Source organism: Rhinopithecus roxellana, chromosome 13, assembly GCF_007565055.1.
Source record: "Rhinopithecus roxellana isolate Shanxi Qingling chromosome 13, ASM756505v1, whole genome shotgun sequence".
Classification (NCBI taxonomy): Eukaryota; Metazoa; Chordata; class Mammalia; order Primates; family Cercopithecidae; genus Rhinopithecus; species Rhinopithecus roxellana.
Genome location: NC_044561.1, coordinates 107,436,527 through 107,460,720, shown reverse-complemented (window position 1 = coordinate 107,460,720; position 24,194 = coordinate 107,436,527). Strand labels below are relative to the sequence as shown.

The 24,194-nt window shown below is 42.7% G+C and overlaps 1 protein-coding gene and 1 long non-coding RNA gene across 4 annotated transcripts in view; both read left to right on the top strand.

Moving 5' to 3' along the window:
• The first annotated feature begins 459 nt into the window (after positions 1–459).
• Positions 460–11,906, top strand: LOC115892647. Its single transcript, XR_004052507.1, has 4 exons — positions 460–538; positions 6,393–6,438; positions 8,528–8,593; positions 11,840–11,906. It is a non-coding gene; the product is annotated as an uncharacterized LOC115892647 (long non-coding RNA).
• Positions 11,907–21,315: 9,409 nt separating this feature from the next.
• TRPC4AP (transient receptor potential cation channel subfamily C member 4 associated protein) overlaps positions 21,316–24,194 on the top strand; it is a 90,424-nt gene continuing 87,545 nt past the window's right edge. For 2 of the 3 annotated variants that reach the window (XM_030915201.1, XM_030915200.1), the window contains exon 1: positions 21,316–21,567. In XM_030915201.1, the coding sequence (XP_030771061.1) occupies positions 21,400–21,567 (168 nt within the window). In that variant the 5' untranslated portion in view covers positions 21,316–21,399. The remainder of the gene's footprint in view (positions 21,568–24,194) is intronic. The other variant, XM_030915202.1, reaches the window with a different exon arrangement.

Sequence of the window (24,194 nt, the reverse complement as noted above, 5' to 3'; positions counted from 1 at the left end):
TTGCCAGCCCACACTGCATATTTGGACTTGCCAATCTCTGCAATTGTGTGAGCCAATTCCTGATAAACCTCTTTCTATACACACACATTCCTTTTTTTTTTTTTTTTTTTGAGACGGAGTTTCACTGTTGTTACCCAACCAGGAATGCAGTGGCACAATCTCGGCTCACTGCAACCTCTGCTTCCCGGGTTCAAGTGATTCTCCTGCCTCAGCCTCCCAAGTAGCTGGGATTACAGGCGCCCGCCACCACACCTGGCTAATGTTTTGTATTTAGGAGAGACAAGATTTCACCATGTTAATCAGGCTGGTCTCAAACTCCTGACCTCAGGTGAACCACCCACCTTGGCCTCCCAAAGTGCTGGGATTACAGGCATGAGCCTCCGAGCCCGCCTTACACAAACATATTCTATTAGTTCTGTTCTGTAACTCTGACTGATACAGTAACCATTCTCTTATTCCCTTCAGGCTAGGGATGGGATTGGCTGTGTAGGATGACCGTATTTTCCCTTGTGGTTCTCTAACACTCTGCCCACACCGTGTAAGTAGTCTATTAAACCTTCCACTAATCTTTCTAATTTGAATGAGCCATCTGTTTCCTGTCAGGTTCCTAACTAATATACTTAGAGACCATTATGACTGGTACATATCCTTAAAGTCTAAAGTTAATCACATATGCTAATTACCTTAATTTAGCCATTCCATTCTACAATGTATATTTATTTCCAAACATGTACTTGATAAATATATACTAATTTTATTTGTCAATATAATTTTTTTTTTTTTTTTTTTGAGATGAAGTCTCATTCTGTCGCCAGGCTGGAGTGCGATGGCGAGATCCTGGCTCACTGCAACCTCCGACTCCCCGGTTCAAGTTCTTCTCCTGCCTCAGCCTGCCAAGTAGCTAGGATTACAGGCATGAACCACCATGCCCAGCTAATTTTTGTATTTTTAGTAGAGCCGGGGTTTCACCATGTTGGCCAGGATGGTCTTGATCTCCTGACCTCGTGATCTGCCTGCCTCAGCCTCCGAAAGTGCTGGGATTACAGGCATGAGCCACTGCGCCCAGCCTTGTCAATATAAAAATTTTTTAAAGTTATTTATTTCTTTAAAAAGGCCAGGAGCAGTGGTTTAAGCCTGTAATCCCAGCACTTTGGGAGGCCAAGGTGGGTGGATAGTTTGAGTCCAGGAGTTCAAGACCTGGGTAACATGGTGAAACCCTGTCTCTACTGAAAATACAAAAATTAGCTGAGCATGGTAGCTCGCACCTGTAGTCCCAGCTTTTAAGATGTTATTGAGGATGTGCAGAATTTGGAATTTTGTTTTTAAAAATTTTATTTATTTATTTATTAGTTTTTGAGACAGGTTTACTCTGTTGCCCAGGCTGAAGTGCAGTGCCGCAAACAAAGCTCACTGAAGCCTCAACTTCTGGGGCTCGAGCGATACTGCCACCTCAGCCTCCCAAGCAGCTGGGACCACAGGCGCATGCCACCATGCCTGGCTAATTTCTTATTTTTTGTAGAGACAGGGTTTTGCCACGTTGTCCAGGCTGGTCTCGAACTCCTGCACTCAAGTGATCTGCCCACCTCAGCCTCCCAAAGTGCTGGGATTACGGGCGTGAGCCACCGCGCCCAGCCCTGGAATTTTCATCCATTGTTGGTGGGGATGTAAAATGGGGCAGCTGGTTTGGAAAACAGTTTGTTAGTTTATCAAAAATTAAACATTGTCCAGCCTGACCAACATGGTGAAACCCTGTCTCCACTAAAAATATGAAAAATTAGCCGGGTGTGGTGGCGCACACCTGTAATCGCAGTTACTTGGGAGGCTGAGGCAGGAGAATTGCTTGAACCTGGGGGTTAGAGGTTGGAGTGAGCCAAGGTCACACCACTGCACTTCAACCTATAAATAAATAAATAAAAATTAAAGATTAAGTTACCATGTGACCCAGCAATTCCACTCACCCAAGAGAAAACTAAAATGAATTATGTCTACACAAAAGTTTATCTGTCAGTGTGTAACAGCATTATTCATAATAGCTAAAAGTGGGAACAACCCTAGCGTTCATCAACTTACAAATGGTTAAAATGTGGAATAGTCATACAATGGCATATTACTCGATCACTAAATGGAATGAAGTACTGATAAATGCTGCAACGTGGATAAACCTTTAAAAATATATGCTAAGAGGAAGAAGCGAGACACAAAAGGCCACATACTGTGTGATTCCTTTTATATAAACTATCTAGCATAGATTAATGCATGGAGACAGAAAGTAAATTAGTGGTTGGCAGGGACCAGGGGCAGGAAAATGGGGAGTTACTCTTCATGGGTATAGGTTTTTTTGATGGGTGATTAACATGTTCTGGAATTAGAGAGTGATGATAGTTACACAGTATTGGGAATGTACTAAAAACCACTGAATTGTACTTTAATGGTGTGAATTTTATGGTATATGAATTATATCTCAATGTTTTAAAAAGACCACAAAATAAAAAAACATATATACCCCATAAACCCATCTCCTACCCCTCCCCCCACCAACCCATGAAGCAGCAGTAGTTTGCAAGCCCAGTGTGGTATAAATCCAGCCTTGAAAAATAAAGTTATCAAAGAAAACATTCTGCATGCAGAAGTAAGCTATTCTGTTTATTGTATTTTTCACAAACTCCCTTGCGGAAGTTAATAGTTCAGTGCCTTAGAGTAGTGTTTTTGAGACTTCGCTCATGACTCTTCAGTGGGTCAAGAAATAAATTTAATGTGGCCCATTAACTTTTTAAATAATGAAATAGAATGGATTCAGAAATATTAAGAGTAACTTGTATGGATTCTTGACAAGAACTGAGGACAGGAGCACATTACTAATCGCACAAGGCTAACTGCATTATACTGTGTGTGGGAGAGACAGCGGAGGGGATGTGAAAAATGTACACATTGGCTAAAAGCAGTTTGTTTTATTTGGTGAATTGTCATCTCATTTGATTTTCTGGTACTTGACTGCCAATATGACCATCAAGTTATAATGACAGAATAGTACAGTATAGTATAGTATAGTATAATGTATGTATGTATTTGTTTATTTATTTTGAGATGGAGTTTTGCTCTTGTTGCCCAGGCTGGAGTGCAGTGCTGAGATCTCAGCTCACTGCAACCTCCACCTCCCAGGTTCAAGCAATTCTCTGCCTCAGCCTCCCGAATAGTTGGGATTACAGGCACCCACCACCATGACTGGCTAATTTTTATATTTTTAGTGGAGATGGGGTTTCACCATCTTGGCCAGGCTGGTCTTAAACTCCTGACCTCATGATCCACCCACCTTGGCCTCCCAAAGTGCTGGGATTACAGGCATGTGCCACCACGCTGGGATTACAGGCATGTGCCACCGCGCCCAGCTGTGTATTATTTAATTTTATATCAAAATAGTTTGTAGTTAGTCGTGAAGAGTGGATTTTTTTTTTTTTTTGGCAATATTGCCATGACTTTCAACTGGGTTTTGGTTAGGAAATTGCAGTGCAGTTTTTCAGAAAGTTTATAATCAGATAAAAAATTTTGGATGTGCGATTATTGTAGCATTTTAATTGAACTAGTTCAAATTGCTCTTAAGTTGACTGTTTTAATGCTACAAAGAACAAGAATAATAAGGTGAAAAACATGGGAAAAGTAAATGGAAATATTGGAGAAAATATCAACTCTAATCAACAGACTGACATAATTTGAATCTTGTTAAAAAGGGTAAATGCAAGATTTGCTTTATGTATTTGTTTATTTATTTTAATAGAGATAGGGGTCTCACTGTGTTGACCAGCCTGGTCTCAAACCCCTGGCCTTGAGCAATCCTCCCATCTCAGCCTCCCAAAGTGCTGGGATTACAGGCATGAGTCACTATGCCCGGCCAGCTCATGCCTGTAATCCCGGCACTTTGGGAGGCCAAGGCGGGCGGATCACCTGAGGTCAGGAGTTTGAGACCAGTCTGCCCAATGTGGCAAAACCCCATCTCTACTAAAAATACAAAAATTAGCCAGGTGTGGTGGCAGGTGCCTGTAATCACAGCTACTCCGGAGGCTGAGGCAGAAGAATCACTTGAACCCGGGAGGTGGAGGTTGCAGTGAGCTGAGATCACACTCTCTAGTCTGGGTGATAATTATGAAACTCTGTCTCAGAAAAAATATATATATTACTTTATCAAATGTGTAAATCCAACAAAATGACATGTACACCAATGCATTATAATGATGTTCTTGCAAATGAGAAGTTAAAACCATCAAAACTTAAAAGATGCTTGGAAACATGACATGTTGAATTAGTCAGTCTCTCGAATATTTCCAAAGAAAGAAAAACATATATAATGTGATAGGCAAATTTTATGATTCAGGTTGTGACTGTCAGTGAGAAAGCCTTATTATCGTTGTATTGGGTTGCATATTATGTACCAAAAAAAAAAAAATCGCTCACATGGTTCCTGAAAAAAAAAATTTATTCTCTGGCATGTATTTGGTGTGTACAGTTTTTATGGTGTAGCAAGTGATAAAAATATACCTTGGCAATAGTAGAGTTTCTCCTTGAATCTATACTATTACAGAATGTTGGAAACAATGCTTATTATGTTGTTCCAATCTCATATAGATTTTGTAATCCAACCACAGAAAGCCAAATCAAAAGTTGCACAACATTAGCTTATACCTTATACGAGTGGTAAGAACATTTTAAGGAGGGTCTTCTTGTTTGGTTAATTTTCTCCCACAAAACTGGATTAAAAGCATTTAGAGAATTGGCAATTGTAACTTTGGTCAATACAAATTAGTCCAGATAAATGTAAAGGCATTGTATGAGAGTAGCAAATATGAATGAAAATATAATAAAATTATTATAAAGTTGTTAGAAGAATCTGAAAGCAATGCTATTTGGAATACTCTTTTTATATGCTGTATAAAAATATATAAACATATATTTTTATATGTTTTATATAAATCTTAGGAAAACACAGGGATCCTGCTAAAATTCATATATATGTTGGAGGAAAACAGTGATAATCAACTTCTTGAAAACAAATTTTCAGGGATTACAGCTGACCATATCATTTACTTTAGCATATTGAAATTGGCCAATCATATCAATGTTGGCCAATCTAAGCAATATATTTTTTTACATCCTTAGAGAATTAAATTAGAAGTTGTTCCGACATGCTGAGCCTGTCCAAGCATTCCAAACGACATTACTTCTATGGCAAGCAAGATTTCAAAATAGTATGTGCCACTGGGTCAGTGATTGTCAAAAGTGGTCCCTGGTGCAGAGGCAACAGCATTACCAGGGATCTTGTTATAAGTAAAACTCTTGGGCCCCATCCCTGACCACAGATGGGCCAGCAATCTAGTTTAACAACGCCAACCCCTCCAGGTGATTCTAATGCAAGCTCAAGACTGAGAACAAGGTTACGAGATGTTCCCAACATTGCTGCAACAAAATGATGCAACTTTATTAATGAAAGCAGTTTGTATTAATCCATTCTCATGCTGCCAGTAAAGACATACTTAAAACTGAGCAATTTATAAAGGAAAGAGGTTTAATTGACTCACAGTTCCACATAGCTGGGGAAGCCTCAGGAAACTTACAATCATTGTGGAAGGGGAAGCAAACAAGGTCTTCTTCACCTGGCGCCAGCAAGAAGTGAAGAGCGAATGACAGGGAAAGCCCCTTCTAAAACCATCAGATCTGGTGAGAACTCACTCATGATCAGAACAGCATGGAGGTAACTGCCCCCGTGATTCAATAACCTCCCACCAGGTCTCTCCCGTGACACGTAGAGATTATGGGAACTACAATTCAAAATGAGATTCAGGTAGGGACACAGGCAAACCATATCACAGTTTGAACTGAATGAAATGAAATTAGAGAGATTTTTGCACCTTATCTGCTATGTTGGTGTCAATGTTATGTTACTTTCATGTCGGTTGGTGACCTTTTTTTCTGGTCTTTGGAAGAAATTATGTGATGTTGGCATTACTTCTTCCTTAAAAGTGTGGTAGATTTCAAAGGCATTAGGGACTGGGGTTTTCTTTGTGGGAAGCTTTTAAATTAGAGATGAAATGTCTTTAATAGTCATAAGATGATTCCAATTTTCTGTTACGTTTTGTGTCCATTTAGGTAAGCCTGTTTTTTCTAGAAATTTGTCGGTTCTACATACATTTTCAAATATATAGGCATAAAGTTATTCATCATGTCTTCTTACGATCTTTTAGTGCTGAAGAATCTGAAATGGTATTCCATTGTCAAATTTCTGACATTAATTTCTGGTTGGAATCTCTTCTTTTTATTTATGGAGTCTGTTCTAATTTGATCGACTGTTTTCTAGGATTACAGCACAACACTCAATCTGGGATTTCTTTTCTTTCTATCTGCAGCTGCGGATCACAAGTTCGGGAGATCAAGACCATCCTGGCCAACATGGTAAAACGCCGTCTCTACTAAAAATACAAAAATTAGTTGGGTGTGGTGGCGCACGCCTGTAGTCCTAGCTACTCAGGAGGCTGAGGCAGGAGAATTGCTTGAACCAAGGAGTCGGAGGTTGCAGTGAGCTGAGATCATGCCACTGCACTACAGCTTGGCAACAGAGTGAGACTCTGTCTCAGAAAAAAAAAAAAATGGTATTAATTATCCACTTACTCATCAAGCTGTGCTCAGAGGGCTTTGAGTTGTATATAAGACAATGCAAATTTGTCACCTGTGAGGCGCTTCCAAAGAATGTAGTACAGATTCAGAGGTAGTGGGTTTTAGATTTTGTTTTTCTTTTTGAAACCTATTTTTGGGTCAGACGCAGTGGCTCATGCCTGCAATCCCAATGTTTTGAAAGGCAGAGGTGAGAGGATTGCTGGAGGCCAGGAGTTTGAGACAAGTGTGGGCAACATAGTGAGAACCTGTCTCTACAATAATATATTTTTTAAAATGCTTGTGTGGGTTGGAGCCCTGATGGTAATTGCTTATGTGTCTGCCTTCCTCCACTACACTTGGGCCCTATAAGGCACAAGCTGTATTTGTCTTATTCTCAGATGTATCCCCAACGCCTGGGACAGAGCTTGTACATAAGAAGTTTTCAAGAAATACCTGGTGAATGAATGTAATTCAGTGACTACATGCCTTTATTTATAATAGTGTGTATTCTAGTGTGCTGTGATACTTTGTTAGTTTATGAAATTTCTATTTTATGCATATTTGTTAAGATGACATGTATCAAACACCTGGTACAGTGCCCGAAACATACATGGTAGATCTTTTCTTTCTTTTTGAGACAGGGTCTCGCTCTGTTGCCCAGGCTGGACTGTGCAATCTCTGCTCACTGCAGCCTTGGCCTGCAGGGCTCAAGCAATTCTCGCACCTCAGCCTCCCAAGTAGCTGGGACCACAGGCATGCACCACCATGCCAGGCTAATTAAAAAAAAAAAAAAAAATATATATATATATATATATATTTGTAGAGATGAAGTCTCACTATGTTGCCCAGGCTTGTGTCCAACTTCTGGGCTCATGTGACCCTCCTGCCTCAGCCTCCCAAAGTACTGGGATGTCAGGTGTGAGCCACCACATGGGGCCTAGGTCTTTTTCAAATGTTAATTTTCTTATTTTCTTCCCTTTGCGTTTCTTTGCATCTAGCACAATCTCTGATACATAGTAGGTGTTTAGCGATTTAGAGGTCACTGTAAACAATCCAAGAACCACTGGCAAAATATATGTGTATGTCTGCCTGTGTGTGTCTGCCTGTGTGTGTGTGTGCGCCCGTGTGTGTCTGTGTCTGCACTGCACGTGTGTGTCTGCCTGTGTGTGTGTGCGCGCACGTGTGTGTCTGCCTGTGTGTGTGCATGCACGTGTGACTGCCTGTGTGTCCGTGCACACACGTGTGTGTCTGCCTATGTGTGTGTGCATGAATGTGTGACTACCTGTGTGTGTGCGCACACGTGTGTGTCTGTCTGTGTCTGCCTGTGTGTGTCCGTGCACGTGTGTCTGCCTGTGTGTCTGTGCATGTACATGTGTGTCTGCCTGTGTGTGTGTCTGCGCATGTGTGTGTCTGCCTGTGTGTGCACGCACACGTGTGTGTCTGCCTGTGTGTGTGCCTGTGTGTGTGCGCGCGCATGTGTGTGTCTGCCTGTGTGTGTGCGCGCATGTGTGTGTCTGCCTGTGTGTCGGATGCATGCATCATTTGGGGAAAGAGGTTTCAAGTTTACGTCATAAAAGAATCTTCAGTGTTGCTGAAGAATGGCTGTTGTAGATGAAGGAGTGACTAGCTTTGGGAATGAGTTAAGAATCTACATCTGTGGAGACTGCAACAAAAATTTAGAGACACTGTATTTTCTGAACTCAGATCCGATCATAGAGTTGGACAAGTTTAAGTCCCACAGGGACCATTTTAAATCAAGATTGTTCCAAGGACGACACAAGAATTAATTTGAAAGGACTATCAATGGTCAAATTTGGGACAATTTGAGCATCAAAAAAGAATGAGAAATACACACACACATTTTTTTTTTTCTTTTTTTTTGAGGCAGAGTTTTGCTCTTGTCCATCCTTCCGGGTGTGCAGTAGGACCCTCTCTGGAATGGGGGTCAAACCAGGTAGGTCGGATAATTTCTTTATGGCCAGTTTATGCACAGAAAGGTGTGTGTGGTTTAGGGGGAGGGAGTTGGAGTAATCTTTTGTAGGTTTAGTTTCACCGCTGGCAAGGGGAAGGAGGAAGGTTTCTGGTCTTTTCTTTTTCTTTTTCTTTTTCTTTTTCTTTTTCTTTTTTTTTTTGAGACGGAGTTTTGCTCTTGTGCCCAGGCTGGAGTGCAGTGTCACAATCTCGGCTCACTGCAACCCCCGCCTCCCACATTCAAGTGATTCTCCTGCCTCAGCCTCCCGAGTACCTGAGGTTACAGGCATGCGCCACCACACCTGGCTAATTTTTGTATTTTTAGTAGAGACAGGGTATCACCATGTTGGCCATGCTGGTCTCCAACTCCTGACCTCAGGCGATCCGCCTGCCTCGACCTCCCAAAGAGCTGGGATTACAGGATTGAGCCACTGCGCCCCGCCAGTTTCTGGTTTCTAAGCCCTGCCTTGGGGAAGAGGGATTCTAGTTTCCATGACTAGCCTCAGGGGAGAATAAGAGGCCAGAGACAGAAGAGTAGGAGAAGGTCAGAGAGAGCTGCTTCTGAAGCCTTTATCTTAGGGTATCATTTTCTTTTTTCTTTTTTCAGAGACAGGGTCTCACACTGTCACCCAGGCTGGAGTGCAGTGGTGGGATCATAGTTCACTACAGACCCCAACTCCTGGGCTCAAGCAGTCCTCCCACCTCAGCCTCCCAAGTAGCTAGAACTACAGGTGTGTGCCACCAAGCCCAGCTCATTTTTAAATTTTTGTAGAGACTCCTGGTTTCAAGTGATTCTCGCACCTCAGCTTTCCAAAGGGCTGGAATTACAGGTGTGAGGCACTGCACCCAGCCCTGGGCTATCATTTCCTGAGACCATAGACTTCCCAGTAGTAAAAAATGAATGAACCACTGACATACAGATCAATGTGGATGAATCTCGAAAACATCATCCTTGGTGAAAGAAGTTAAACACAAAAGACTATATATTAGATGGTTCCATTTATATGAAGTTATGGAACAGTCAGAATTAATCTATGATGATAAAAATTAGAACAGTGGAAAAGTACATTTTTCTCCTTTGGAGTTAATAGGTAACAAGTACATGAGAACTTTCTGGAGTAATGGAAATTTCTATATCCATTGGGGGTATTGGTTAAATTAAGGTGTTGGTTACACAAGTATATACATATGTCAAAATTCATCAGATTAGATATTAATATCTATGCATTTCATTTTATGTAAATGATACCCTAATAAAACCAAGAGAAAATAGAATAACCATAGTAATGGATTATAACACATAAAAAAAAGTTATTAGTCCATAGTGATACCCCAGAAAAAGGGTGGGAGCTTCTTTTGGGGGGGAATATTACCTAATAAAAGGGGAAGCAGTGGTAGAATTAGAAAGTTACCATTTTGCAACCACCAGCATAATCATCCAGGGAGGGTTCATCAAGGGATGATTAAAAACTACTGGGTGAGGGCTAGGTGCGGTGGCTCACGCCTGTAATCCCAGTACTTTCAGAAGCCGAGGCAGGTGGATCACCTGAGGCTGGGAGTTGCAGACTAACCTGGCCAATATGGTGAAACCCCGTCTCTACTAAAGAAAAAAAAAATTACCATGTGAAGTGGCTCGTGCCTGTGGTCCCAGCTACTCAGGAGGGAGGCTGAGGCAAGAGAAGAAGAAGAAGAGAAGGTTGCCTTGAGCCGAAATTGTGCCACTGCACTCCAGCCTGGGTGACAGAACGAGACTTCATCTCAAAACAAACAAACACAAACACTACTGGGTGAAAGGTGGGTGGAGAACAAGACAGGCTCGTAGTCTTGAAGGCCGCAGATTACTTATTAACCCCAAAATGTACTTTTCCAATGAAGACATATTACCCAACAGATCAAACTTAGCATCATCAATAATGGGACAAATTTACAATATTTCTTTCTGATATGAAGCAATGGGAAAGCACACCATCACCTGTTTAATATTCTAGCCATAAAAACTTAATCCTAACCAAATCGTGAGAAAACAATAAAGCAGATCCAGATGGCAGGATATTCAGTACAACGGTCAATATCCTGAAGGGACAAAAGAGATGAGAGACTCTTCTAGACTAAAAGATAGTAACAAGACAGCTTTCAAATGCATACATGATCCTTTATCGAACTCTGGACTGGGGGGAAGAGACTGTAAGGGACATTTGGGGGATAATTACAGGTATTTGAATATGGATTATAAGATAAATAATGCCCAGGCGCAGTGCTTACGCCTGTAATCCCAGCAGTTTGAGAGGCCGAGGTGGGCAGATCACTTGACATCAGGAGTTCGAGACCAGCCTGGCCAACATGGTGAAACCCAATCTCTACTAAAAATACAAAAATCAGCTGGGTGTGGTGGTGGGTGCCTGTAAACCCAGCTATTCGGGAGGCTGAGGCAAGAGAATCGCTTGAACCTGGGAGGCAGAGGTTGCAGAAAGCCGAGATCACACCACTGTATTCCAGCCTGGGCTACAAAGCAAGACTCCATCTCAAAAAAGAAGAAAAGGCTGGGTGTGGTGGCTCATGCCTGTAATCTCAGCACTTTGGGAGGCCGAAGCGGGCAGATCATCTGAGGTCGGGAGTTCAAGACCAACCTGACCAACATGGAGAAACCCCGTCTCTACTGAAAATACAGATTAGCCAGGTGTGGTGGCGCATGCCTGTAATCCCAGCTACTTGGGAGGCTGAGGCAGGGGAATAGCTTGAACCCGGGAGGCAGAGGTTGCAGTGAGCCAAGGTTGTGGTGAGCCGAGATCGCGCCATTGCACTCCATCCTGGGCAACAAGAGTGAAACCCTGTCTCAAAATAACAAATAAATAAAAAGATAAATTATATCAATATTAAATTTTTTAGGTGTGATAGTATCATAGTTTTTAGGAGCATGTCGTTGATCTTAGGGGATACATTCTAAAATGTGCAGTGAAGTGTCATACAATATCTATAATTTACTTTCAAATGCTTAAGCAAAAAATGGCTCAGCAGGATGGGTGCAGTGGCTTACATCAAAACAAACAAACAAAAACCCTCTCTACATATAAATGAAGTATAAATAGAGACAGAGATACATATATGGAAAGAGCTATATATACATATATATACACATACACAGAGAAAGATAAAATATAGTTTTAGTAGTTGGCAAGTCTAAGCAAAGGGTATATGAGTGTTCATGGTGTATCTTTCAACTTTTCTGTAGATTTGAGAAACTTCTCCAGAAAGCTGTGAAAAGAATAAGATAGTGCAAAGAAAGTGCTTGGCCAGTGGTAAGTGCTCAACAAAGGGTAGATCTTACCCAGAAGTATAAGCCCCACGAGAGCAGGGAATTTTGTTTCTTTTATTTAGCACAATATCCACAGCACCTATAGCAGTGCCTGGCACATAAGGTAGTACTTAACAAACATTTGAAAGACAAATCATTGAGAGGTTGTACATTAGAAATGTAATGTAAAAAAAAATTACTGTAAAAAATGACACCACAGGATGATGCGTGGTTGCATGGGACAGGTGTTACCGTGGCGTGATATAACTGTGCCAGTTGCTTTGATTAAAATGACTTCTTGGCAGGGTGCCATGACTCATGCCTGTAATCCCAGCACTTTGGGAGGCTGAAGCAGGAGGATTGCTTGAGCCCAGGAGCTTGGCAGCTGCAGTGAGGTATAATCACACCACTGTACTCCAGGCTGGGCCACAGAGCAAGACTTAAAAAAAAAAAAAAAAAAGTCCCAGAAAATCTGTCTGCCCAACTGAGATGAGTTTGGCTATTTATTTACAAGAGTGAATGTTCTCTGAATAGCATCATCATGTTTGGTTAAGTCATTTGGGATTACGGTGGAAAAAAATTAGCCAGTTTGGGAGCTTCATTTTTTTTCTAGTGCTGAGAGGCGTACTGCGTCCTCTGGTGGTGAGAGACACTCAGCTTTTTTTTCTGAGACAGAGTCTTGCTCTGTCCCCCAGGCTGAGAGTGCAGTGGCACGATCTCGGCTTACTGCAAGCTCCGCCTCCCGGGTTCACGCCATTATCCTGCCTCAGCCTCCTGAGTAGCTGGGACTACAGGCGCCCGCCACCGCACCCGGCTAATTTTTTGTATTTTTAGTAGAGATGGGGTTTCACCGTGGTCTCGATCTCCTGACCTTGTGATCCGCCCGCCTCCGCCTCCCAAAGTGCTGGGATTACAGACGTGAGTCACCACGCCCGGCCTTTTTTTTTTTTAAAGACAGAGCCTTGCTCTGTCGCCCAGGCTGGAGTGCAGTGGTGCAATCTCAGCTCACTGCAAGCTCTGCCTCCTGGGTTCAAGCGATTCTCCTGCCTCAGCTTCCCGAGTAGCTGGGATTACAGGCACGTGCCACCATGCCTGGCCAAGTTTTGTATCTTTAGTAGAGACGGGGTTTTGCCATTTTGGCCAGGCTGGTCTTGAACTGCTGACCTCAGGTGATCCACCTGCCTCGGCCTCCTAAAGTGCTGGGATTATAGGTGAGAGCCACCGCGTCCGGCCAACTTATAGGTTTTTAATGGCAGGAGGGCAGAGGCTACAGGTGAAGTCATAAATCAATACATGGGGGCTGTATATTGGTTCCACCTAAAAAGACAGGATGTCTCCAACTGGGGCCCACAAGTGGATTCAAAGATTTTCTGACTTGTGATTGGTTAAGGCAGTAAAGCTTTGTCTAAAAATTTGGGATCCACAGAGAAGAATGTTAGCTCTAACTTATGGTTGTGTCCTCCTCCAGCCCCCTTAGGAAGAAATTTAGAACAAAAAATAGAAGTCAAAGTTTAGTCCTCAGCTCTTCCTTATCTGAGGTTTGCTTATCAGCAGATCCATTTGGTGAGGGTTCGAATTTCTGAGAAACAACACTCAGGGACAAATTTTTAGATATTATTTTCAGTTTCTATAGGGAACAAAATATCTCCTGACTGTAACTTCTTTGGCTTTTTTTTTTTTTTTTTTTTTGAGATGGAGTCTCATCCTGTCATCAGACTGGAGTGCGGTGGCGTGATCTTGGCTCACTGTGACCTCCGTCTCCCAGGTTTGAGTGATTCTCCTGCCTCAGCCTCCCAAGTAGCTGGGACTACAGGCGTGTGCCACCACGCCCAGCTAATTTTTGCATTTTTGGTACAGACAGGGTTTCACCATGTTGGCCAGGCTGGTCTCAAACTCCTGACCTCGTGATCCAACCACGTCGGCCTCCCAAAGTGCTGGGATTACAGGCGTGAGACACAGCACCTGGGCTTTGGCTATTGTTTTAAGCTACTATTACCTTCTTGCCTATCAAGTTGCTTTTTTACTTCTCAAGCCTAGCTAGTTGCCTGGAAATTCCCTGGAAGGAACTCAAGATTTTTCTTTATTTCCATGTTTGTGGGACCTGCAGGCCCCTAAGAGGAGTCCCTACTCTGTCTCAATGTTAATGACATAAAAATCACCTGAAATCTGTCTATGTTGTGAAAACCATAGTTAACATTTTTGGTGACATTTCTTTCAGGTTGTGCATATGAACATACAGAGTAGGAATATCTAATTATGCTTTTTTTCCTTTTTTTTTTTTTTTTTTGAGACGGAGTCTTGCTCTGTCGCCCAGGCTGGAGTGCGATGACACAATCTCTGCTCACTGCAACCTCTGCCTCCCATGTTCAAGTGATTCTCCTGTCCCAGTCTCCTGAGTAGCTGGGACTACAGGCACAAGCCACCACACCCAGCTAATTTTTGTATTTTTTAGTAGGGATGGGGTTTTGCCATGTTGGCCAGACTGGTTTTGAACTCCTGACTTCAAGTGAACCACCCACCTTTGTCTCCCAAAGTGCTGGGATTACAGGCATAAGTCAGTGTGCCCAGCCATAATTATACATTTATGGGATCAGAAATCTACTTATTCCTTTATAATTTGCTTTATTTTGTACACCCATCTCTAGGATTTTTTCAGCTTGCAACACTGAAGCTCCGTATCTATTGAACAACTTCCCATTTTCCACTCCCCGCAGCCCCTGTAATCACCCTTCTACTTTCTGTGAGTTTGACTACTTTAGATAACTCATATAAGTGGAATCATGTAGTATTTATTTTTCTGTGATTGGCTTATTTCACTTAGCACAGTATCCTCAAGGATCATCCGTGCTGTAAGATGTGATGAGATTTCCTGCCTTTACAAGGCTGAATAATATTCCATTGTATGTATATATCACATTTTGTTTATTCATTCATCTATTGATGGATACTTGTGTTGTTTCTACCACTTGACTATTGTTAACAATCATGGTATGAATGTGGATTTTCAGATATCTCTTTGAGATCCTGTTTTCAATTCTTTCAGATATATTCCCAGACATGGGATTGCTGGATCATATGCTAATTCGAGTTTTAATTTTTTGAGGAACCTCCACACTGTTTTCTATGGAAACATTTTACATTCCCACCAACAGTGCCTAAAGTTTCCAATTTCTCCACATCATTGCCAACACATGTTATTTTCTGGTTTTTTTTTTTTTTTTTTTTTTTTGGTTTGTTTTGTTTTGTTTTGATAGTGGACATCCCAATGAACATAAGGTGATAACTCATTGTAGTTTTTGTTTGCATTTCTCTAATGATTAGTGAAGTTGAGTACCTTTTCATATGTTACTTGCACATTTGTGTGTATTCTTTGGGGATAAGTCTATTCATATAAGTCTTTTGCCCAACCTAAAAATCTGGTTATTTGTTTTTGTTGTTGTTGTTAAGGTGTAGAAATTCTTTACATATTCTGGATATTATCTGCTTATCAGATACATGATTTACAAATATTTTCTCACATTCCATCAGCTTCTTTTCACCTGTTGATTGTGTCCTTTGATGAACAAAAGTTTTTAAGTTTAATGTAGTCCCATTTGTCTATTTTTGTTTTTGTTGCTTGCGTTTTTGGAGTCATATCCAAGAAATCATTGCCAAATCCAACATCATGAAGATTTTCCTCTTAGTTTTCCTCTAGACATTTTACAGTTTTACATCATATATTTCGGTCTTTAATTCATTTTAGTTCTGCATATAGTATAAGGATCCATCTTCATTCTTTTGCATTTCCATACCATTTGCTGAAGAGACTGTCCTTTCCCCATTGTGTGGTTTTGGAATCTTTGTTGATAATCATTTGACCATATGAGTGAGGACTTATTTCTGGGTTCTCTATTCTATTCTATTGGCCCGTATGTCTGTCTTTGTACTAGTACCACACTGTTTTGATTACTATAACACTGTAATATGTTTTGTAATTAGGAAATATAAGGCCTCTGACTTTGTTTGGGGTCCTTTGAGAGTCCACATGAATTTTTTTTTTTTTTTTTTTTTTTTTTTTTGGCAGAGTCTCGCTCTGTCACCCAGGCTGGAGTGCAGTGGCATGATCTCAGCTCACTGCAACCTCCAACTCCCGGGTTCACGCCATTCTCCTGCCTCAGCCTCCCGAGTAGCTGGGACTACAGGCGCCCGCCACCATACCCGGCTAATTTTTTTGTATTTTTAGTAGAGACGGGGTTTCACCGTGTTAGCCAGGATGGTCTCGATCTCCTGACCTCGTGATCCACCCACCTTGGCCTCCCAAAGTGCTGGGATTACAGGCTTGAGCCACCGTGCCCAGCATGAGAGTCCACATGAATTTTAAGATTTTTTTTCTCTATTTCTGCAAAAAGTGCCATTGGGATTTTAATAGAGATTGCTTTGAGTCTGTATATTGCTTTAATTGATGGACACTTTAACAATATTAAGTCTTTTAATCCATGAGCACAGAATGTCTTTCCATTTACTTGTGCCTTTAATTTCTTTCAGTAATATTTTATATTTTCAATGTATAAGTCTTTTGCCTCCTTGGTTAAGTTTATTCCTAAGGATTTTATTCCTTTTGATGCTGTTGTAAATGGATTATTCTCTTAATTTCCTTTTAAGATTGTTCATTGCCAGTGTATAGACACACAACTGATTTTTTTTTTTTTTTTTTTTTTACGAGACAGACTCATCCTCCCAAGTAGCTAGGACTACAGGCACCTGGTGCAGCTGATTTTTGTGTGTTGATTTTGTAACCTAAAACTTTACTTAATTTGAGTTCTAGCAGTGTGTGTGTGTGTGTGTGTGTGTGTGTGTGTAATTTTTAGGATTTTCTACATATGAGATCATGTCATCTGCAAACAGAGATGTTGCAGAGATATTCTTCCTTTCTAATTTGGATGCTTTTTAATTCTTTTTTTGACTAATTGTTCTGGCTAGAACTTCTAGTGTGTCTAAAGGAATAATTATTAAGTTAAAAAGTTTGGATTTCTTTATGACAATTCATATTGCTAAAAAAATACTTTCCAGAAAGGTATATATTAATTTATGTTCCACCATCAGCATTCTACTATTGGTAACATTGGGGATAGGCATTTTTTATACATTTACTAGCTATTTTTCCCCTTTGAACTGCTTGTTCCTATTTATTTTTCTAGTATATTCTTTGACTTATCTTTGTAATTTTGTAGCAGTTCATGAATCTGTTAACTAATCTGTTGATCCCATCAACAAATACTATGTACTATGTGCCAGGTACTATTGTGGGTGCTAGGGATGGATGCAGCAAAGAACAAAACAGATCAAAATTATACTCTAGTCTGGGGGAGGGCGTGACAACTGTAGGTCAGGTGGAGGTAAGTGGTTTTTTTAAAGCAGGTAGCTGAGCTTCAAGTCAATGACATGTAAAACAAAAAATAAAAAATAGAAAGCAGGTAATAAGACGAAGAGCATAAAAGATCTACTAGGGTGGGTGTGGTGGTTCATGCCTATAATCCCAGCCGAGGCAGATGGATCACAAGGTCAGAAGATTGCGACCAGCCTGGCCAACATGGTGAAACCCAGTCTCTACTAAAAATACAAAAATTAACTGGGCATGGTGGCAGGTGCCTGTAGTCCCAGCTACTCAGGAGGCTGAAGCAGGAGAATCGCTTGAACCCAGGAGGCGGAGGTTGCAGTGAGCCGAGATCGCACCACTGCATTCCAGCCTGGGCGACAGAGAGAGACTCTATCTCAAAAATAAATAAATAAATAAAAAAGAGAGAGATCTACTATACCACTACAGTAGGTGGTCAGGGAAGAATTGTCCCTGGGCAGAGATCTGGTGATGAGAAAGCAAGCCATTCAGATATTTGCCTGGGGATAAAAACTCCAGGAAAAGGAGACAGTCATTCTTTATAAATTCTGGATATTGACTCTTTTACAGAATATCACTTGCTTGTTTCCCCCAGAATTGGGAAATTTCACATAAAAACTCTGTGATTTTTGGCTTTTCTGTAAAGACCAGAAGATCTGGCAGCAATCTGCTGGAGGTGAGTAAAGACCAATCCTTTTATTTCTATTATTTTATTTCAATAGGTTTTTGGGGAACAGGTGGTGTTTGGTTACATGAATAAGTTCTTCGGTGGTGATTTCTGAGATTTTGGTGCACCCATCACTTAAGCAGTGTACACTGTACCCAGTCTATAGTCTTTTATCCCTCACCCCCATCCCACCCTTTCCTCCGAGTCCCCAGAGTCCATCATATCATTCTTATGTCTTTGCATCCTTATAGCTTAGCTCCCACTTATGAATGAGAACATACCATGTTTGGTTTTTCATTCCTGAGTTAGTTCACTTAGAATAATGGTCTCCAGCTTGGGTGCGGTGGCTCACACCTGTAATCTCAGCACTTTGGGAGGCTAAGGTGGGCAGATCACTTGAGGTCAGGAGTTTGAGACCAGCCTGGCCAACATGGTGAAACTCCATCTCTAATAAAATACAAAAATTAACTGGGTGTGGTGGCAAGTGTCTGTAATCTCAGCTACTTGCGAGGCTGAGGCAGGAGAATTGCTTGAACTTGGGAGGTAGAGGTTGCAGTGAGCCAAGATCATGCCACTGCACTCCAGCCTGGTTAACAGAGCAAGGTTCCATCTCAAAATAATAATAATAATAATGGTCTCCAGGTTGCCACAAATGCCATTATTTTGTTCCTTTTTATGGCTGAGTAGTATTCCATGGTATATACATACCACAATTTCTTTATCCACTCATTGATTGATGGGCATTTGGGCTGGTTCCATATTTTTGCAATTGCAAATTGTGCTGCTGTAAACATGCATGTGCAAGTATCTTTTCCATTTAATGACTTATTTTCCTCTGGGTAGATAACCAGTAGTGGGCTTGCTGGAATCAATTGGTAGTTCTACTTTTAGTTCCTTAACAAATCTCCATATTGTTTTCCACAGTGGTTGTACTAGTTTATATTCCTGCCGGAAGTATAAGTGTTGCCTTTTCACCACATCCACACTGACTTCTATTTTTTTTTTATTATAGTCATTCTTGCAGGAGTAGGGTGGTATCGCATTATGGTTGTGATGTGCATTTCCCTGGTCATGAGTGATGTGGAGCATTTTTTCATATGTTTGTTGGCCATTTGTATATCTTCTTTTGAGAATTGTCTGTTCATGCCCTTAGACCACTTTTTGATGAGATTGTTTGTTTTTTCTTGCTGATTTGTTTGAGTTCCTTGTAGATTCTGGATATTAGTCCTCTGGTGGATGTATAGATTGAGGAGATTTTCTCCCATTCTGTGGGTTGTCTGTTTACTCTGTTGATTGTTTCTTTTGCTGTACAGAAACTTTTTAGTTTAATTAAGTCTCATCTATTTATCCTTGTTTTTGTTGCATTTCCTTTTGGGTTCTTGGTCATGAAGTATTCGCTGAAGTCAAAATCTAGAAGGGTTTTTCCGATGTTATCTTCTAGAATTTGTATGGTTTCAGGTCTTAGATTTAAGTCCTTGATTCATCTTGAGTTTATTATTATTATTATTATTATTTGAGACAGTCTCTGTTGCCCAGGCTGGAGTGCAGTGGCATGATCTTGGCTCACTGCACCCTCTGCCTCTTGGGTTCCAGTGATTCTCCTGCGTCAGCCTCCCAAGTAGCTGAGATTACAGGCATCCACTACCACACCCAGCTAATTTTTGTATTTTTAGTAGAGATGGGGTTTCACCATGTTGGCCAGGCTGGTCTCAAACTCCTGACCTCAAGTGATCTGTCTGCCTTGGCCTCCCAAAGTGCTGGGATTACAGGTGTGAGCCATTGCGCCCAGCTGAGTTTCTTTTTGAATAAGGTGAGACATGAGGATCCAGTTTCATTCTTCTACATGTGGTTTGCCAGTTATCACCAGTTGTTGAATAGGATGTCCTTTCTCCACTTTATGTTTTTGTTTGCTTTATCGAAGATCGGTTGGCTATAAGTATTTGGCTTTATTCTGTGTTCTCTATTCTGTTCCATTGGTCTATGTGCCTATTTTTATACCAGTACCATGCTGTTTGGGTGACTATGGCCTTACAGTATAGTTTGAAGTTAGGTAGTGTGATGCCTCCAGAATTATTCTTTTTGCTTAGTCTTGCTTTGAATATGCAGCCTCTTTTTTGGTTCCATATGAATTTTAGGATTTTTTTTTTTCTTCTAGTTCTATGAAGATGGATGGTGAGTCCACTCCTTTTAGATGGGGTGTGAGGATGGTAACCATAGTGCCAGTTCAACTGGGAGAGTCCTGGATATGCAAGCTCTTTTTTGGTTCCATATGAATTTTAGGATTTTTTTTTTTCTAGTTCTATGAAGATGGATGGTGAGTCCACTCCTTTTAGATGGGGTGTGAGGATGGTAACCATAGTGCCAGTTCACCTGGGAGAGTCCCTTTTATGCCTACCGTCCCAGTGTAATTATTTATTGTGTCTTTTCATTCTTTAAAGTGTTCTGGTTTGAGTAGTAAGTTACAGTCATCTTAGTTATGAGTCACACTCTTCACCATTCCTTCTTATATCACACTTAGCTCTCCTCTTTCATTTTTATTACAAGCCCCCTGCTAGGAAGGGAAAAAGTGTGTGTGTTGGGTGGGGGAAGTCAGTGCCATCCTGCTACAGAAGTTAGCTGAAAAAATGAGTATTTGGGCTCATAGTAGAGACAACATGCTATCTGGTGGATAGAAATTAGGACAGGGTTTTCACCTGACAGAGAATGTGATGTCACAATTTACTAATCCCTTTGCCTTCCATTATTTAATTTCACAACAACCTATCCAGTTACACAACTTATCCAGTTTGAGACTGCGTTTCTTTGTGTATGGATCTGCTGTCTTCCCCTGTAACCTGCATCTCGTGATAAAGGGTCCTAGGCCTTTCTGCTCACTGCTGTATCCCAGACACCCTCCCTTTCCCCCAGACATGGTATGGTGTCAGGCGCAGAGAAAGCCCCAGAAACTACTGATTGATCAGGCTCCCAGGATCTATAGATAGAGTAACCTGACGAGGACACAGGCGCAGGGGCAGAGTGCGATGACTTGGTCGACGTCCGCAGCGAGTCACGTGTAGAGAGAAGCAGGCAGGAAGCGGACTCCAGGGCCTGACTCCTGACCTGAAGCCCAGGATCATTTATTGGCCAGCTGCCTGCATCCTCCCCAAACGGGCGAGAAAAATGGGAGAGTGCACACGCAGGGCCTGGTCTCAGACCTCTGGAGATTTCGCCGAAATGCTGGGCCCGGGGGCCAGAGAAACCAGCAGTGCAGGCAAGGCCACATCTCTTTTCCCACCTGCCCTGCGGCCGCGCAGGACTACATTTCCCAGCAGCCTCTGCGCCGCGCACTGTTCCCTGCCACGCGGCTTGCGCCTCCGCCGACAGCCCACTGGGGGCGCTGCGGCGACCCCTCCGCCGCCCCGTAGAAATCTCCGCGGCCCCGAGGCCGCTTGCTTCCTGTTTGTCCGACGAGTAGACATGGCGGCGGCGCCGGCAGCTGCTGGGTCCGGAGCCGGCCGTGGGCGACGGTCGGCAGCCACAGTGGCGGCTTGGGGCGGATGGGGCGGCCGGCCGCGGCCCGGTAACATTCTGCTGCAGCTGCGGCAGGGCCAGCTGACCGGCCGGGGCCTGGTCCGGGCGGTGCAGGTACGAGGCTGGACCAGGAGGGGCGGGGCGGGGCGGACCAGGCGGGAGCTGGCGGGGTGCCGGGGAAGAGGCCTTTCCAGGCCGCCGCTGGACGGGCCAGACCCCTTTTGGCTGGCCTCAAGGACTCCTTGTGAGCTGCCCGGACGCTCTCAGCCGCAGCGGGGCCGTGGGAAGCAGCTGGCTTGCTGTCCCTTTTCAGGGGCCGAGCGGGGCTGGGCTGCTGTGGGCACTGATGGCGTGTACGAACGCTGGGCCCAGTTTCTGGATCCTCCCTTCTTTGCGCCACGTCTACACGTCTGGGGGACCCTGGCGAGTTTGTTTTAGCCTCTATGGGCCTCGAGTTTCTCCCCTGTGTATTGGGCGTGGGAGAGGGGGGTCATCATTGCAGCCCCCAAATGGTTCTCAAGCGTTTCATAAATGTCATTTTCTCAGGCCTTTTCTTGACACTCCTTCCCCTTTCTAAAGTAGGTCCCCATTGTTATTCTGTCACAGCCGCGAATTTATTTCGTTTACGTTACTTTCTTAGTCTGTAATTTAGTATTTCTTTGTTGTCTGCCTTTTTCTCGCCTGTCTCCCACATTAGGCCGAGTTCCAGCGGGTGCACAGACTGTATCTGGTTTGCCAATGCAGAGCGTCATGGTTAAGAGGGACTCTGGAGTCAGGCCTGGGTTCAAAGCCCTGCTTCTCTCTCTTGCTTGGGCAGATGACCTTTCTGTGCCTCAGTTTCCTCACTTGCAGACCTTTCTGTGCCTCAGTTTCCTCACTTGCAAGATGAAGATGAGAATTAGTAACCTACGTTTTAAGATTGTTGTGGAGATCAAAGGGGGCAACTGTGTAAAGCGTTGGTGCATTTCTGGTGCATAGTAAGGGCTGAAGGTAGTTAATATTAAGCATCTGATTTATAACAGGTGCCCAACATATGATTATTGTTATTTTTGAGTGAGCGAAGGACACTGCTTTAGGGTAAACCAGGTTGAATAGGACCTAGTCTCCTACTTCTTCCACCCTCCCCCACCCCAAACCTTGCTGACACCTGTAAAGCAGTAGTTTTATTTAAAGACAGCTTTTTCGTAAAGGAAGTTTGAAGGGTATTCAAACTAATAAAGTGGTTGGTGGGAGTGAGGTGGGAATTGGGCTAAAGGGGGAGAAAATGGGAGTGAGACTTTTCACAGTATAACTTTATTTAAATTTTATTTAAATATCACTTCCTCAAGTGACGAAAAGGATATAATAAAATAAAGGCTAGGTGGTCTGTGTGTATGGAGGATTGTGGAGGAAGGGAGCAGTTGTGAGTGAGAGATGTTTTCGTGGCCATCACACAACCATAGATGAGCGGTCTTTTTCCCCCTTGTGGTGTTCTCTACCTGACTTAAGACCCTGTAATCCCAGCACTTTGGGAGGCCCAGGCAGGCAGATCGCTTGAGTCCAGGAATTCGAGACCAGCCCAAGCAACACGGCAAAATCCTGTCTCTACAAAAAAATTAGCCGGGTGTGGGGTGGTGCGTGCCTGTGGGAGGATGAGGTGGGAGGATTACCTGAGCCTGGGAGGCGGAGATTGATGGAGTGAGACCCTGTCTCAAAAAAAAAGAAATACTTGGTCTTTCCTTCTTAGGCTAAGATACCTTACTGAGCTGGGTGTGTAGAGGCAGGCAGAAAGAGGACTAACTTTTAGTGAGCACATAACTTTAGAACAAGTATGGTGCAAGGTATATGTTATCTTTAATGCTCAAGCTTTTGAGTTATGCTTCAAGACTCATTTGTTAATATGGATGAGGAAACTGAGGCTCAGAAAGGCTAAGTGATATGTTCCTAAACACCCATCCTGATAATCAGTGTCCTGAGAGTAATAGGGAGCCACAGAAATTCTTTAGCATAATAAATGAGGCAATTTGGGCACCTTAATTTGTTTCCAGTGCCGAATGACAGAATGGGAGGAGCCTAGAAAAGCTCTCCAGAGGCGGGGCACAGTGGCTCATGCCTGTAATCCTAGTACTTTGGGAGGTCGAGGCGGGTGGATCATCTGAGATCAGGAGTTTAAGACCAGTCTGGCCAATATGGCGAAGCCCCGTCTCTACTAAAAATACAAAAATTAGCCGGGCGTGGTGGTATGCACCTGTAATCCCAGCTACTCTGGAGACTGAGGCAGGAGAATTGCTTGAACCTGGGAGGTGGAGGTTGTGAGCTGAGATCACGCCACTGCACTCCAGCACTCCAGCCTGGGTGACAGTGAGACTTTAATCTCAAAAAAAAAAAAAAAAAAGCTCACCAGATATAAGGCTACTGGAATATTCTGGAGCCTGGTTTAGGCAGGTTATTGTGGTAACTGATGGTTGTATATAGGTATGGGAGCTATTTCACAGGCTGAGATAGAGACCCCCTGCCTGGATAAAATGTGAGGATAAAATGGGGACCTTCATCTTTCAAATAACTGATATTCTTAGTTTTTAACAAAAATTTCTGTCATGCTGTGCCCTTCCTCTCCTCTCTCCCATCCTGCAGAATAAATTATTTGCTTACCCTTTTTTTTGATGCAGGGTCTTGCTCTGTCACCCAGGCTGGAGCCTCCCTGGTAGCTGGGACTACAGGCGTGTACCTCCACACCCCGTTAATTTTTGTATCTTTGGTAG